This window comes from Agelaius tricolor, unplaced genomic scaffold, assembly GCF_023055355.1.
Source record: "Agelaius tricolor isolate 1412-34295 unplaced genomic scaffold, bAgeTri1.0.p SCAF_13, whole genome shotgun sequence".
In the NCBI taxonomy this organism is placed as follows: domain Eukaryota; kingdom Metazoa; phylum Chordata; class Aves; order Passeriformes; family Icteridae; genus Agelaius; species Agelaius tricolor.
Window position 1 is genome coordinate 11,060,347 of NW_027269273.1, and position 16,440 is coordinate 11,076,786.

General features: G+C 41.3%; 1 protein-coding gene across 1 annotated transcript; it reads right to left on the reverse strand.

The window, feature by feature from the left end:
* Positions 1–1,344: 1,344 nt before the first annotated feature.
* Positions 1,345–14,008, reverse strand: RGR (retinal G protein coupled receptor). The gene is made up of 7 exons (XM_071438338.1): positions 13,866–14,008; positions 10,906–11,062; positions 10,076–10,197; positions 4,961–5,114; positions 4,223–4,340; positions 2,606–2,719; positions 1,345–1,681 (listed from the first exon to the last, which is right to left on the reverse strand). The coding sequence occupies exons 1-7, from the start codon at positions 13,942–13,944 to the stop codon at positions 1,538–1,540; spliced, it is 888 nt and encodes a 295-aa protein (XP_071294439.1). The 5' UTR covers positions 13,945–14,008; the 3' UTR covers positions 1,345–1,537.
* Positions 14,009–16,440: the final 2,432 nt, after the last annotated feature.

The window sequence follows — 16,440 nt, forward strand, 5'->3', positions numbered from 1 at the left end:
AGTGCAAACATTTTGTCATCTTCTCACTTTATATTATGTGTATCTAAGATTTAAGTCTTAGCTGTCGGCATTAAAAGTTATTATTCTGCATAATTTTGTCATGGCATTATTCAGTGCTCTGTCAGGTAGTTTGTGACCAGATTGAACCTCATGAAGTCCCAAAGCACATCTCTGAATGGGATCCTGCTGGTTAACTGCTGACAAAATGACATTTATTCCCCATCTCTAGACATGAGAGGAATATTCCTTCTACCCACTGATTGTTTAGCTTGCAGGATTGTACCATTTACCCTTTTGTATCTCATAAACAACTGGTTTCCCTTTTAGTATGTTGGAAGGCATCAAAAGGATGGATCAGCTTTTTCTTTGGTTAGTTTCAAAAACCCTTTCACTGTGCTTGGAAATGAACCATATGATCCCTGTAAGTATCAATTAGGTTTGCTGTTTTTGTGCACAAAATCTCTCCTAATCTGTGTCGTGCACATATTTTTTTACAAATGGGCAATTCTGACACACATCTTGTAATAACAGGCGATATCAACTTCACAGTTTTTCATCCCATAGGCAATATGAGCAACATGAGCAAATACAAATGTTTAAAATGGACATTTCTGAGACTTTAAAATACATTTAAATTCTGATAATTATGAAAGTGACTTTTTAATTGCTCAGACCCTTTAATCACTACTGATTCAGGGATTGCTCTCTTATGTAGAACATAGGGGAATTTCATGTAAGATGAGAAGTTAATTTTTATTCTTATGGCATTTTTGAACAGAATCTGACTCATACCTCCCTTTAGTTTTTGCTCAATGTTCAACAAAAAGATGAATGTTTTTTATGAGGGACTATAAGCTTTTGATTGTCCTGCTAAGCAGCAGCTGCAAAATCCAATGCAGTTTAGTGTGTGACAAAGCTGAATGTCATGCAGTAACTCATTTGAATAGGAGCCAAGCCAATATTCCTTACTGGGGAAACATGCTCACTAAAATGTTTTTATGGAACTAGGATGTCAGATTCATGATGGAAATTTGGAAATGCCTGTTTTGGGTGCACTGAAAATGAGTTGTTCAGATGAACAAGCTATTTATACAGACATGTGGTCAATACTGGATACTGGTTTAATCTTCTAGTAATCCAGACATTACCATATGGACAACCTGCACAGATTGATCTGATGAGGCCTCACTGGGTAAATTAATATCCTGCTTCAGTTAATTTGCTAAGCTTTTATGTTAGCTTTTATCAGGAGAAAAAAAAATGCTTTCCAGCACATAGTTTATTCACAGTGACATATAAAATGAGACTGATGACAATCGACACAGGTTTAAGGCAGCTTGTTTGACAAGCAGCTCATGATGGTTTGGACAGTTATCTGGAGGGCTTTCTTTCCATACTTCATTGTTTGCAGCCAATGCACAGCCTTTCCAATGTGGAACCACCTTTGCACAAACATATCAGAGAATGCATTCAGTTTTCTCTTGAATTTTGCTTTCAGTGATGTACCTGCAGTAATTTTGTTTAATACCATAATGGGTTATTTAGTTTTGTTATCAACCTCTGCTTTCTCAATCTTCTGTCCTGTGAGGAACTGCCATATTCCTCCTCTGTAGTTCTCATTTCCCAGGGCATATACAAAGGCATCCACCGTTGGCACAGTCTTGGCAACAAGAGCAGGAATCTGTCATGAGACACAATATTTATTACTAGGAAAATTGAGAAGCCAGTGGGCTGATGTCAGCCTATGTTTAGTTTCCCTTTACCAAAAAAAAGGCCTGTCTCCAATAGCATTAGCTTGCTACTCCCAGACAGGGGAGAAGTAAAAGCAATTTGGCTGGTGGGAAGACCTACTCAGGAAATTACAATTTCCAGGAGAAAGAGTTTAGGTTGGCATTTCCTGAAACAGGGCTCATTCAGTTGAGAGTGAACACCAACACTTAGGAGGAATGAAAGGTGTGTCATGGACACCTTTGGATGGATAAACAGGCTGATGTTGGCAACCCATTTAATGTGTGACACTGAATACAGTAATGCATTTGGTGATCTGAAACTGGGCTGATTTGGGGGCATGGAATGAAAGTTGAAAGGTTTGATGTGATATTACTGAATCCCAGCAGTGGCTTTGGAGCCAAGACTCATAGAAGAAAGGGGAAAAAGGAGGCAGCAGAGCCTTAGGAGTGAACAATTGCAGCTTCCCTGAGGAGAGAGAAGTATTAGAAATATGAATGAGACAACCAGTCTCTTTAAAACTGAAAATTCTGAGCTAGTACCTCCCTCTGAGAAAGACACAAAAAGCTCCTACATGGCACAGAACAGTACAGGTTCAGTACAGGTTACACACCCCTAACTAACTGCTGAAGAAAAATACCCCTGACTTCCTAAATTTTTGCTTGATCAGAGCAGTAATGCAATGCCTTTTATATCACTGTGCTTGCCTGTTTTCACTAAAAATGGTAGATGAACAGAATGCTTTGAGGAAAAGGACTACTTCTTATATATGTTTTTACAAATGAACCCAGTAGTGAGCAAATTGGCAATGTTCCACAGAGACAGAGAGAGGGGAGGGAGGAAATGTCACTTTGGGGTCTGGGGGGCACCCACGTACCATGCGGTATTTTGGTGGGATGAACATCACATTTTCCACTGCTGCATAGGAGCACAGGAGGCAGTAGGGACCCCAGCAAATGACCAGTGTCTTCAGTGGCAAACCAGTATTAAACTGGAAAACAAGAGCAATAGGTTTGTGTTTCACAATCACACACTGCAACAAATGGATGGCAGAGGTCCTGTGGGATTGTGGTTTGTGTTCAGTAGCAGGAGAGGATCAGCCAACAGGACATGGGACAGAACAGTGCAGCAGCACCAAAGCCCTGATCCTGGGCGAGGGTGGGGAGTGACAGAGGTGACAAAACACCTTATGGTAGATCAGATAAATCTGTGTGTGCTAGATATAGAAGCCATGGCCAGTAACTCCTCCTGAGGGGAGAGAGCAATTGAAAATTTAAGTGAAAGTGAAGCAATTGAAAATTTAAGTGAAAATTTTAAAATTATTTAAAATAATTCCTTTTAAATTTCATTTAAAATTTAAAAGGAATAATATTTTGCTGACTTCCTAGATGGTCTTGCAGACAAACTGTGTCAAGGCACTGCTATGCTGGTGCAACAAATGGATGCAGTAGCTGTGTTGTGGTAGGAGCATTTCTCTGTCCTTTATGCTGGGACCTATCCATAGTGTACATGGCCAGCTGTTCCCAAGTTTCTTATAAATTTTAATGACTAAGGAAGTGATAATTTCATCCTTAAATTTTCTGCATGGTAACTTGTCTGCACAGCTACAGAGAATCATGAGAAAGAAATCACATGCTAGTGCATACAAACTCACTGGAAAAAAAGTAATAGACATAATAATGAACACTGAGCTTTGTTCAAGAAATATATAGAGGGCACAAGTATTAATTCCAGTCAGCTACAAACAAGTCTGCCTGACTGTCAATATAACATTTCTCTTGAGATCTGACTGTCTTTACTGAGTGCAGGGGTTGGGCTGTGCCCACCAGCCATGCATAGTGCCCCAGACTGTACAGCCTGCACCTCAGCAAACAACTCATATAATCACCACATTAGATTCCCATAAACCTGCCACACTGGAGCAATTCCTTTGTTTCCAGCTCATAAAGATTTCTGACTTTCCTCAGCCAAGTGTTAACACAATGTGTATGGGAAGGCCCTTCTCCCCCATGGGGTGCCTGCATGTTTCCTTGCAGAGCTGTACTTCTGTCTGACTTCCTCAGCCATAAGACAAGGGCCTGTAGCAAAGCAAGAAATAACAATCCTTCCTGAGATAAATTTCCCTGGATAAAAATTGATATGCTATTGGTAAATATTCTGTATGCTCTGTGTTTGTTTTTTGAGGAGAGATGGACCAGTATTGATGGAGGGAAATCTTAAGGAATGCTGGTCCAACTTCCTCTTTGGTGTGGAGCTGTTTACAGCCCAAGGTTGGGGCAAACGTGGCCATCTGGTAAAATGCTGCCATTTCCAAGGATGGTGTTTCCATGAACTTTCTGAATGGCCCCATCCTGTGTTGCACTGGGGAGTTAGGACAGAAGGAGATGAGTCAAAGTCTTTGTGGAAGAAATTAGTTTTTTTCAAGGACTTTGTCTCTACTGAAGGCAGCCCTGTTTTGTCATGGTGATTTCAGGGGTTCAGGGAGCTTTCTTACCTTGAAGTGCCCAGTTTTCCTGAACTTTTGGTGTATGGACTGATAGGCTGTCAGCATGATGAAGCCTGGGATCATGAAATTGAAAGTGGACAGAGCAAAAAGGAATGTGACATAGTTTCTGGGAAAGGTGAGGAGGGAAGAAAAAAAGAGAGTGTTAATTCAAGTCTAGCTCATTGATGTAAACTTGCTGTAAGTATTTACCAAGTTGTAATTTAAAAATTGCTAAAACCACTTTTGTCAACGTGCTTCAGGTGCAGCATTTGCTGAAGGCCAGTTAAGCTGTGCCATGCTATTGTGTGTGGGATTGATAGTCTTGTAGAAAATCACAACAGGTATTTGTATTCTAAACCCAAACACCACTACTTGGACATCAGTGCTGGCCTGCATAAAGCCAAAAGCTTTATGAAAATATTCAGAAATTATTATGAAAATATTATGAAACCATTCTGAAAGAGTTTCAAGCCCTAAACCCAGAAAAGATGCAGTGCATAGATGAGTGAGGGAGTGGCAGAAAGCTGAGCACCAGGCTGTCCCACAGAGGAATCTGAGTTTAGCTGTTCTGTGTGCCACCATGGGAGCCCAGGCAGCCTGGGGTGATGCCTTGTCCCAGCTGCTGGGGAGGGATATCTGCCCCAGGAACAGTGCTGGGCACATCTGAGGGGTTTGTGTGCCACCAAGGCCATCCTAGGGGATGGCAGCCTCCACTCTGCTCCTGTGGGAGCTGGCCCTGGCCCTCACCTGTCCCCTTTGCTGTAGTCCAGGGTGCAGCAGGTTCGGAGGGGTTCGTAGTCGTATTCTCCCCACCCCAGTAAGGGCATCACAGACCAGAAGGCAGCAAACAGCCATGCAAACACCATCATGGAGGCAGCTGTGCTCCACTGCAGCCTGCTCCCTGTGGGAAGAGGAAAGGGGATCTCCATGCCCTGAACAAAACCACTGGAAGCAGCTGTCAGGCCCTTGGGCCTCAGGCAGAAACAAGCAGTTGTTTGTGCTTTGTATCCTGAAGCTGACCTGAGTCTGGAGGAATCAGTCTTCCATAAAATATGAAGGAAGCTTTTAGGAAACAGCAAACTGCACTTCCCTTTTGTGTGTTTTACTTAGACAAGTGCTGTATTGCTTGCTCAGCTTTGTACCACACTGGAGATACAGCTGCTGTTACAAACATTATATTCTTGTGTTTTGGGAATGTGTTTAAAGACACAGATGAGGCAGCAAGTACAATGAACAGGGTGATGCAATAAACAGTGTTTGAAGAAACTGAGTCCCATTGAAGAGTGTGGGGCAGGTCAGAAATGTGACTCTGCACACACTCCCCAGCCCCTGCCCTCTTCCTTCCTGCCAGGCCAGGAGGGTGTGGATATCTTATATATCCTGTTCTAAAATTACTGGTCATCAATAAACATATGTGAATATATATACAACCTGAGAACAGAGCTTGTTCTAAAAATACTACTGGACAAGTAATTTTGTCCTTAAGATCATCACTTAGCCTATAACAGGAAATGTGAAGCTCAGAATTAGTAATTTTTTTAGTAATTTTATAATAAAGTGTTCTCTTGTGCCTATCTCATCCAGTTCCATCAAATACTATAGGAATGTAATGGAAGATTGGAAACTTGAGAAGACACAGGAAGTATTTCTTCATGGAGAAGGCAGGCAGGCTTCCTTGCTGCTGCAGGATGTTGTGCTAGCCCCACTGCTGGCATGCAGAAAGGTCTGGATAATTTTGTTACTGAGGCCATTGTCTCTCATCATGCCCATGCTGGGCAGCCCCTGACGCCAGCAGCACCAGCAAGGAGAACAGTGACTTTCCCCAGCACTCCTTCCTAATCCAGTCTCCCATTAGGGACAAGTAATGATGCAATTTTCACTGAGGTTGGGAAGCAATCTTTTTGTCTGCCCTTAGACAGCAGCATCATGACAGCAGGCAGGAAGATTCAGGCCAATTCTGATCTGTCCCTGAGAGGTGAAGGACTGGGGATGAGGTGCATTTATTTTTAGACCTGGTGAAATCAGCTGCTGGTCGACCCTTCAGAAATATTTACACACACATCAGAAGTAGCTAAATATGTAGGAATGTAAAATTAAACAAGCTTGAGATTGTTTTAGTTTTACTCAGAAAAAACACTTTCAGTACAAGGACAGTGAAAAAGTTGTGCTGTCCTCACGTGGCAAAAATATCCTCCCCTGAGAAGGCTGCACAATTTGTTCAGTTCAGTTGTTTTTGTGCACAGCAGGCCATTGCTGTCCCTTAAATGCCTTTTCTTGGCCTGATAAAATGTGATGTAATAGCTGTGTGGGTCCCAATTCAATTAAATGCATGTGTATGGGGTTCAGCATATGCTTACAGATAGAATTCTTAATTAGGGCCCTGTGCTGGCAGTTTGGTCCTATTAAGTCCAATCACTCTTGTGCTTTGGTTTTCTCTCTTTGAAAAGCAAAAGGGAAGCCTCTCTTTTCCACACAGTGAAATAGTAATACAGGGAATTTTAAATGATTTCTCTAATTGCTTTGGAACAGAAAGACTGCTCCATCATCAGTCAAAGATTACTAAAATTGTGATGCCAAAAGATGAACTTCTAGCAAGTACTAGATAGAGCATGGAACCTTAATCCTTTTGATCATGAAAGCCAGTTTTAGTGATATAATCATAACTATATCTCAGGGTTTAGTTTTTGGAAACATTTATGAATGTATTTTTGTAAGATTTATGATTTATTCAAACATTTAGCTGATTTTCACAGACTGAAAAATACATCTCTGACACTGGGCCACCTTTCAGCTAGATTTCAGTCTGCTGTTGAAAAGGAGTGTCTGAAATAAAAGGTCAACAGGATTTTCTATGATGGAGGGGGAAAATAGTCCCTTTTTCTCATTCCTGCAAATGGTTAAGTTATAATTGCTGTATCATATTAAGTTATAATATATACCAGGACAGTAAATGGCTTGTACCAAACTTAATGGCATGCATCATTTAAAATTAGCTAAGTTTGTCAAAGACAGAAATATCTGAAAATCTGACAAGGAAAAATATATATCAGTCATAAATGAAAGAGGTGTTAGCACCTACTTCATCTGCAGTAGTCACCAGTCACTGGTGCTCACAAGAATTCAGTTTTTGTAGGAATAAGAAATAGTTTATTTTATGCATATCATTATAAAAAGCTCTTTAAAATAACCTCATTAAGGGATTTTTTACTCCTTTTTCTTTTTTTTTATTTTGCTGTGGTTCACCATCATCTTAGACTGTCTTGGTGGTTACCTCCTGCTTCAGTGAAAAACACAAGATGTGTAAAAACATCAACATTTTGTCAGGGAAAACTGATACAGGTGCAAAGCTAGATGAGGGGAATGCAGTCAGTGTGACAGGAGTTTAGGACTTCCTCCTAATTTGACAGAGTTGACACTGCAATTTTAGCAAATGGTAGAGTGGTAATCTTTGAATATTGATATAACAACCCAGGTTACCTTGGTTGTTAAGGATTAGATAAAAATCACTGTAATTCTACTTTTAGAAATCGAATGCTGCTGTGAAATCCCTGGTTTTGTTTGTCTTCTCTTTTATAATATTGAGAGAAGTACTGATATAACTCACTTCAGATTTTCTGTTTCCCCCTGATTCTGAAATGCAAGTTAAAAATTTTATATTTTTTCTTTCCTTTTAAATCTATAACTTTACACTATGAACTGACCAGGATCCTTCTCCTCTTCCCAGACTTCTAATGGCAGTGTGAATGGCCAGAGAGGAACTGACAATGTCTGCCTTGCTCTAAACTGTCACCTTCTGTCCTGAACACCTGGCTGCTGAGACACAGCTTCCTCAGAATCTGCTCTTTTCTTCTTCACTGTCAGGCACTAACATATAACTACTTCTGCTTTCTCCTTTTCCCCCTAATGATGAAATTTTAAAATCTTTTTTTCCCCATCTTCCTAGGGATTGACATTGATACCCTCCAGACTGCCCTGCTATCTCTCCTCTTGCATACTTTTAGGTTCTTTCTCTAAAAAAACACTTTGCTGTGAAAGTAGCATATCATAGACCCCAGAGCCCCACTTAGGGGATGAGCAGCATTGCCCAGTGTGCTTGCCTAGAAGTAAAAAAAAAAAACCAAAACAAACAAGAGAGGGGAGAGTAAAATATCCTGACTTTCTCTGTCACATGGGGTGATAATACTATTTTCTTCCATATCCCAAGCAACATCAACCTGATTTCTTCTGAGTGACTTGTCTGTTATCAATACACTTTAAAGGTAGTGCTTCATCACTTAGGGCTGTGCTGACTTCCAAATCTAAAAACCTGGTCAATTTTCAGAATGTTAGTGAAGAAATTGGTGATATTAGCATCCAGAATGGTTGTAAAGTCCCAAGTTATCCTATCATCATAGTAATCTCGTACATTCTCATCAGCTCTTTCTTCCCAGAAATAGGGATAGTGAATAATCAAGTGCCAAGCTGAGGAATGCCACAATGAAGGTTTTCTTGGGAAACTGTTAGGATGTAACAAAAAACTGGGAATTATGTAATTGAGCTTGGAAAGAGTACCAGATCCTGGGGAATGAAGATAAAAGGCTGATAGCTTTGTATTTTAGGTAAAGGTATTTTGTACCTTCTGTACAGGCATGCAGCTCACACCAGTGTCAACAGGAGTTTAATGTATGGATTGAGAACACAGCATAGCCTGTGGGCTTGCTGTAGCACATCTATGAAATATGACTTAATCTTCCTTGCAATCAGCATATGAAGAATTGAACTAGAAGGGGCTGGTTTTCCTGGAATAACCACAGGGCATGAGCACCTTCTGGGTTTTTAGTTTTGTTGTTCAAAATGTTTGCTTTAGGAGCCATGTTTGGCCATCAGTAAGTAACAATTTGAGCAAAGTAAAGAAGCTTGTGCCCTTAGGGTCCTTCTGTCCTCTTGATGTAGTATATGTTCTTGACTGGAGGAGTGCATGACACAAAAGCATTAAAGCCAATGTAGGCAGAGAGTAAAATGTCTTTCCCAGAGATTCTTATTTTCAGGCTCTCTCTTGTAAAATACAGATGCTCCTCTTCCAGCTCCAAATGCATTTCAGTGTCCAAGGGGTGCTAGTATGGATTTAGCTCACAGCCTGCATTATTTGGGGCCTTTGTCTAGACATGAAAAAATACATTTCTTTGCCTGAGCCTTGATTCCTGCAAAAATTGCAGAGCAAAAAACATTGCCAGCCTTTCCTCAACAGGATCATCAGACTGACCATATTCCCTGTGTGCTTTGGGTGTGTTTTGCCATTTGCTGCTGGGATCATATGGAGGCTCTGTGGGCAAAAATAAGTCTCTTGCACCCCAAAATGCCTGTGTGTTGCACAGAGGGGCTGCTGAGCTCTGTCTGCCCAATCATGCCTCTGCAGGGGCTCTGTTGCAGGCACTGTTTCTGCAGAGGCAGCTCTCTGCTCACACCAAATTTATCTGTCATTAGTAAACTCTGCATGGACATGATGATCTGTTGGGTACACAGCAGGGTGTTGGATGAAAGCCCCAGATGAATAGATTTTTCTTCAATAAGAGGAATTGGATTTTATTTGGGATTTTGTTTTAAAGTTTACTTATGGATTTAAAGAAAGCATGGCAAGAGGGTCACAAATTGGATGTGATCAGGACAAGGAAATATCTCCTGAAGGTGGTTGATAATTTCCCCTGTATGGGAAGAGGTCCTTTGGAGAAACTGTTTATATTTGCTGTATCTAATGTGTAAGAAAAACAAACTTATTTATAAGATACACAAATAATAAGTATGTGCTTGCTTTGATTCTCAGAAACCTGAGCCAGCTGCCTTTTGCAGCCCATGGGTAAGGTTGGAGGAAACTGCAGCCCTTACTTGTACAGTAGTGATGGTATCGGTCCCAGGCCACGGCAGCGCTGGAACTAATGCTGGCCAGGGCTGTCAGGAAGCCATGGAATCCATGGATTTGACAGCCATCAGAGCCATAGGGCCAGTATCTGTCAACAAACAAGGAATATGTTAAGGAAATGATAGAGAAAGGTAAAGGCATGTTTGGAAATTGCATTAACAGAGAGGGTAAAATGATAGCCTGTGCTTCTCCTGAGGATCTGTCTGAGAAACACTGTGAAAAATGTTACTGTGCTTGCTTTTAGGCATTTGTCAGCATTTTCCTGCTGTGGTGTCTCTTACAGTACAACAGCAACTTGTACTCTTAATACTGAGAAGAAAACAGAACCCTGCATCTGTGTATTGAAAAGTTGGGGTTTTTAAATTTGAAATCTACATTTCATTCAATTATACAGATCTTCAAGATTTGCCTCCTTTGTGAGGAGCCAATTTGTCAGTGTGCAAGTCAGTGCAACACAAAAAACAGATAAAGACTTGCAGACAAATTTAGGGTCAATCTAGCAGTTTAGTAAAGTGATATTTTGATATTCAAGTAGTTTCTATAACCCCTAGTAAAGCTGTCTGGCTAAATGTTTTCTTTAGTCAGTCTTATAATCTGTGATGTTATGCAGTAAAATCTGCTTTTCTACTTGGCCAGTAGAACCATGTAGGATTTTGTTTTGTTGTTTCGGATTGAGGGAAGGAGAAGTTTGGCTATGACTTATGGTAGAAAGAGAGCCATTGACCTCTTAGAACTTAAGGTGCTAATTTCCATGTGGCTCTCCCAAGCATGCTTTAGGAAAACCTCTGTGCCATACCTGAGGAAGCTGGAGAAGGCGGCGATGAAGGCATTGATGCAAATCCCGCAGTCGGCCAGGGCGATGCTGAGAACCAGCAGATTGCTGGGCGTCCGCAGCTCTTTGATTTTGCGGAAAGAAATAATTGTCAAGCCATTCAGGCAGAAACCAAGCAGGGCTGAAAGACAGAATTGTTTGCTGTGATTCAACTGGAAATTGAAAATAACTACAGTGATACTGCTGTTTTCTTTGATGAGAGAACAATAATTACAGTGCAATCTTATACACAGGGAATAGATCTGTAGTGGTCAGTCTGCACGCAAGTTACAAAGGCTTTCAGAAGAGAACTCATAGGTCACAGCTCAAGGCAGTGCTTCAGACTTCTTCAGTCATGTGGAGCAGAAACAGTTTGATCTTATTTGTAATTCTGCCTTTTGTTAAAATAAGAGAAACTGGATTGTTAGGCTCCATACAGGGACACATGGTTCAGGGTTCAGAGCGAGATGCAGAGGAGGCAGTTTCAAGAGAGCTGACAGCCAGCATATGCTGCTGGTGTACACGTCAGGCCTGAATTTGCTAGAAAAATGGTTTGTATTTAATATCCATTGTAACATTCCTTTTTGTTTAAGCACAGAAATCCCTCAGCCATGTTTCAGTCAGCCTGCCTCCCTTTGGGCTTCTGTCTCAGGGTAGCCTACACAGTGCTTGAATTACACCAGCTCAATCTTATTACTGTCCCTCGTCAACAGACTATACATGGAAAGGAATAATCTAATTATGAAAAGCAGTCACTGATAGATTTAAAAAAATAAGTTTATGTTGTTCTTCAGGGAGGGATCCAAGCAACCCAAGCTATTCACCCAGCACAGAGCTGTGCCACTCTGAAGCCCATCCTTCACTGGTTTAAACTCAAGCTTTGTCCTTTAATGCCCTTTTCAAGGCGACCTGAATTATTTTAGCTCTGATGAGGATCTGACTCAACATCCAGTCTCTAAGTCTCAGTTAGATGAGAGGCACTATGTCTTTGTGTTCTTCTTGGAAAAAGAAATGCTGCAGCACAGAAAAAATCCATATCCCCTAATCTGTAAAGTAGTGTAGTTACTTATGCTTATTGTCTTAATTCTGCAGTTACATAAGATGGATGATTTTTTTTTCTAGTCAGAAATCCTGCTTCTACCTTAATTGCATTAATGGCTGATGGCATAACCATAGTAACAGCTGATGTGTGTCTATCATTGCACAACATATAACAAAATATTTCCAGGAGAAATATTTGGAGCCATTTGAGATCTGCTGTTTTTATTTCCTCCCTGCCAGATTACCTCCCACCCACAGGGTAAAACTGCTGTCAACTCTCTCAAATGCAGAGAAGCCTTTAGGAGAGATGTGTTCTGAGCATATTTAGAGTAGAGCTGAAGAGTTATTACTATATCAGATTTTTTTCTATCTTTTCCCTCTTTTTGGAAGCCTCGGGCTTTACCAGATTCTGCTTTCTTGAAGGTCAGCATGAGTGTACAAATAGAGAACTTACTAATTTTTTTTAAAAAGCATTGAATTTTCATTTTTAGATCAGCAAATATGTTCACTTAATAAAGTGAATTCAACTCTTCACCACAACCTTTCTTTGCAAACTGCACTTAGAAGCTGCCATAAGAAAAGGAGAGGTCTTCATTGCCTTTGTCTCAGAGTGTTCAGAAAGTGAATTAATCCTTGATTGTTTAGCTTGGTCTTCTAATCCAGATGACAATAACAAAGTTTTACTGCCAATCTACTGGGCACATTCTGCCTAAAACCCTATGGAAAATACTTATGTTTAGTAAACCATAAATGTATTAGACTACACCTAGTTTTAACTGAAGGTTACCATGGGGCTCTTTGCTGGAACTCCCACAGCTGCAGGACCCTGGCACAGGTCAGGGCTGGCAGGGCCGTGGTGCCACAAGCAGGTCCCCAGCAGGACCCAGCTCTGGGGCCCTGCCAGCCCCCAGCACTGTCCCTGTCCTGCCACTGCTTCCCACCCCTTGGGATGGGAGTGCAGGTCCTGCCAGGCTGTGCACATGGCTCAGGGACTGTCAGCCAGGCTTAGCCCTGTTCAGGCAGCAGCCTGGCCCTGGGCAAGAGGTAGAAGCTTTTTCCCCTCTCTTCCAAGGAAGAGTGTGTGACAGCATTTCCAGGTTTCCTTTGCAGCCAGATAGGAGCTCAGGTGCAAGGCAAAGGTGAGCTCCCCGTTCATGGGGTGAGCTAAGGAGCATTTATCTCACTCTGAGGGTGCTCACAGCTTCTCCTCCTCTGCTGCTGGGCCCCACAATTCCCACATCCCCCTCTGATCAGCACTGTGCAGGAATGGCATCCCAGGGCCTGGGACTGACACCAACATTGTCCTAGCTATGAGCCTTTGCTAGCTGCCAGGTAGATATAAATTCTCAGTTTTGTTGCAGTCTCTCAATAAGTGGAATATGCCTTAAGAAAAGATTACATTCGCTAAATTAAATTGATATGGTTTGCTACTTTTACCCAGCAACCATTAATTGCAGTGCTACCAATGCACTCTGGATGTATGCTAACAGTTTACAGGTTTTTTTGGAGCAATCATGTTTGATTGTAAGGCAGCCATCACAACCCACAAAACAAGCAGTCCAATTTTATTGAGAGATTATCAGTCATTTCAACTTCTTTCCCCAGAGGAAGATAAAATTGTCTTTAAAAGTCAACAACAAAATATTAAATCCCAAATTCCTGAGAAGAGACCTGAGTAGCAAGTACTTCACTGCCACAGCTATGCATAGAGTGCAGATCTTCACAGCAAAGAGCTTGCAGCTCACCCTGATTTACTCACCAGAAGTATGGGTGATGTAGCCACAGTAACCAGGGTCAGCACACCACAAATGCTGCTGTTCACTTCAATTTTCCTTCCCCCTTCTAACAAGAAATAATAGGAGGAAAGAAATCTTCTTGCTGCCGAGGTCCCACACCAAACTTACCTTCTACCAGCAGGGCAGTGCCAATGGCAAACACTTCTATTTCAGTGAAGCCTTCAGGGAGAGGGTGTGCAGTGACCATTCTTATGGTAAATATGCCAAAAGATTTAACCTCTGCCCTCTGTTATAGCTGTGGGGCTGCCTTTTCTCTGGATCTCTCTACTTCCAGTAGCCCAAGGCTTCTTAAAGGAGCAGCTCACGTGCAAACACATGCTGTTATTATATAAAAGCTTTGGGGTTTTTACTCCCACCACTACAATCCCTGCAGGAATGTTATTAATGATGGGACTAGCATCAGCCCGCACTCCCCCTTCCCCTGCAAATCGTATTTCAGACACCAGCAAAATGAAAGCATTCATGGCAATTACAACAAGTTCTTTGTAGACACAAGATTAAGAAACCTGTCCAGTTAATTTTGCAACACTGGAAAAGAATTAAATGTTGTGGAACAAAGGAAACATGTAATTGGGGAGTGACCTGAAAAACAAAGGGGCACTCATTGAGTTGATAATTAGAGGAAAAGTATGAACCAATAATTTCTGCAGCTTGCAGATCTTCCCCTCACCCACTTTTTTAGAAACTGGCCAGTGTATTTTTCTGGCAATGACTGTTGTCTATATTAACATATTTCCTTTTTGTAACTGAGGCTTAAATTAGTATGCACACTGGCACAGCTTGATTAAAGACAAACACAAATTACTGATTTGGGGCCCTAAACATACAAGGACGTGAGTGAGTTGCTCAGTGGTGAGCACTGACAGGAATCACCTTACTGTTCTTTTGGAGATGTTTGGGGGCAGGAGTCTGGGTGCACAGTGGCTCTGGAGTATGTGTAGCCTGCAGCTTGTCCAGCCTCCAGCTCATTGCCTTAACAAGGTGCCACTAGCATGACAGTTGTTTCTTCATCCTGATAATCCTACTGCAAAATGGGAGCAGAAAGGGATATGAGCACAGGGGATATGAGCTTCCCCCAGCTCAGGCCCCACACTGTGCTGACCTGGCTCCCTGTTGATTGAGGTCTCAGGCAGAGTAAATTCACCCTAGGTGCCACCAGAGCTTGCTCAGCCTCCTTACTACATGGTGGAGTTTCCATTTCAGGGGTGCATTTACAATCAGGGGTGTTGGTTGAGGATGGTGGATTTTTTTGCAGTTTTCATGAAATCTGTGCTTAAAGGCTGTGATGCCCAGGAGAACTGATTAGAGCTTCAAGGCTGTTGTGAAACCATCTTGCTGAGTTTTTTGATCTCTGGTATTCAATTTACAGCTCTTTTTGATGCAGGTAATTGCCTTGATGGATATGCTCTTAGATTTTGAAGTAGAATTCAGGAGGGGATGATATTTGTTAGGCTATACAGATATTTGGTTTAAGCAGAGTAAAATTACATTGCACCACATAAATCCATTGTTATGTTTGCCTTTCACTCACCTACATGTCTTGATGACAAAGAAGGTGACAGTCCTGCGTCCTAGCATGGCAAATGAATGACATAAACCTGTGTTTTAATAGTGATCCATTGTATGTTCTTGCAAAAAAATTAGTGCTAGATCTTGTAAATGTGCTGTAAATCTTCCGAGTGTGATAGTTCTGAAAATGGATGGCTCATTGTAATGCTTGTCAACATAAAGCTGCACAGCTCTTCTAGACTGGGGATAAAGGACACAGATATTTGAACTGCCCTCCTGAGGCCTGGCAGGTACTTTTGGTTGCCTGCCACTGTACTTCACCTTCACTCCCAAGCATGTCTCCTATATGTGTTACACTGCTGGGAGTTTTTGTGGAGTGTTTCAAAGCCTGTGGGGCAAACTTTGCTCATTCCAATACTATTTCTATTTTAGGCTACTACCCCAGTCCCCTTGGATTTAATAGACCTTTGTTACAATGATTATTATTAACTTTTATTATTATTAGCTTTTCTTTAAGTATCTTAACAATTTCCATGTCTAAATTTCATTTAATTTATCAACGCAGAGTCTAATTACAGAAGTAAGTCATAGGCAAACTTTCCAGTGGCAGTTCAGCATCTGACTCAAGTGAAATTAATGTCAACAGAAGCTTCCTGCATCAATCTCTTAATTTCTTTGCTGATGCTGTGTTAAGCTGACTTTCTAAGGGGATGTTGAGATAGTATGGAATGATATATGGTCCAATATGGCTGCTAACTTCAGTTATAAGTTCAGGTTGTAAATGGTTTTCTTCAGGCAAAGAGGAGGTGCAAATAAGGAATAAATTACTGACTTTGATAGAATCTTCTAATGATAGTTCTCTTTCCAGTTGGTAAAACAAAGCTGCATTCATTTCCTTTCTGAACTTTTTATGTAAGAGGTAACCTCACATCGTGTATTCCTGTGAAGTCAGGGAAAACATGCAAATGATAACAGGTTTCCCAAAGACACTCATTAACTCCGTAGTGATGAAGTTTTTGTGATGCCTTTCTATTTTATGCACTCTTTCAATAGCTACTTGCTCTTTCTAAATTGAGGGGGAAAGGTCTTTTGCTCAACCTGATGTTATCCTAGAACTTCATAATTTGAATTCCACTGATGTCTTTTCTGCATCAATAACAGATCCATTTCCTTT

Excerpts from the sequence above, each read along its gene's own strand:
- RGR (XM_071438338.1), bottom strand. The coding sequence starts at position 13,944 with ATGGTCACTGCACACCCTCTCCCTGAAGGCTTCACTGAAATAGAAGTG. Across the intron at positions 10,198-10,905 it reads GCCTTCTCCAGCTTCCTCAG|ATACTGGCCCTATGGCTCTG; the intron begins GTATGGCACAGA and ends GTTTGTTGACAG. Across the intron at positions 1,682-2,605 it reads TCCCACCAAAATACCGCATG|ATTCCTGCTCTTGTTGCCAA; the intron begins GTACGTGGGTGC and ends GTCTCATGACAG.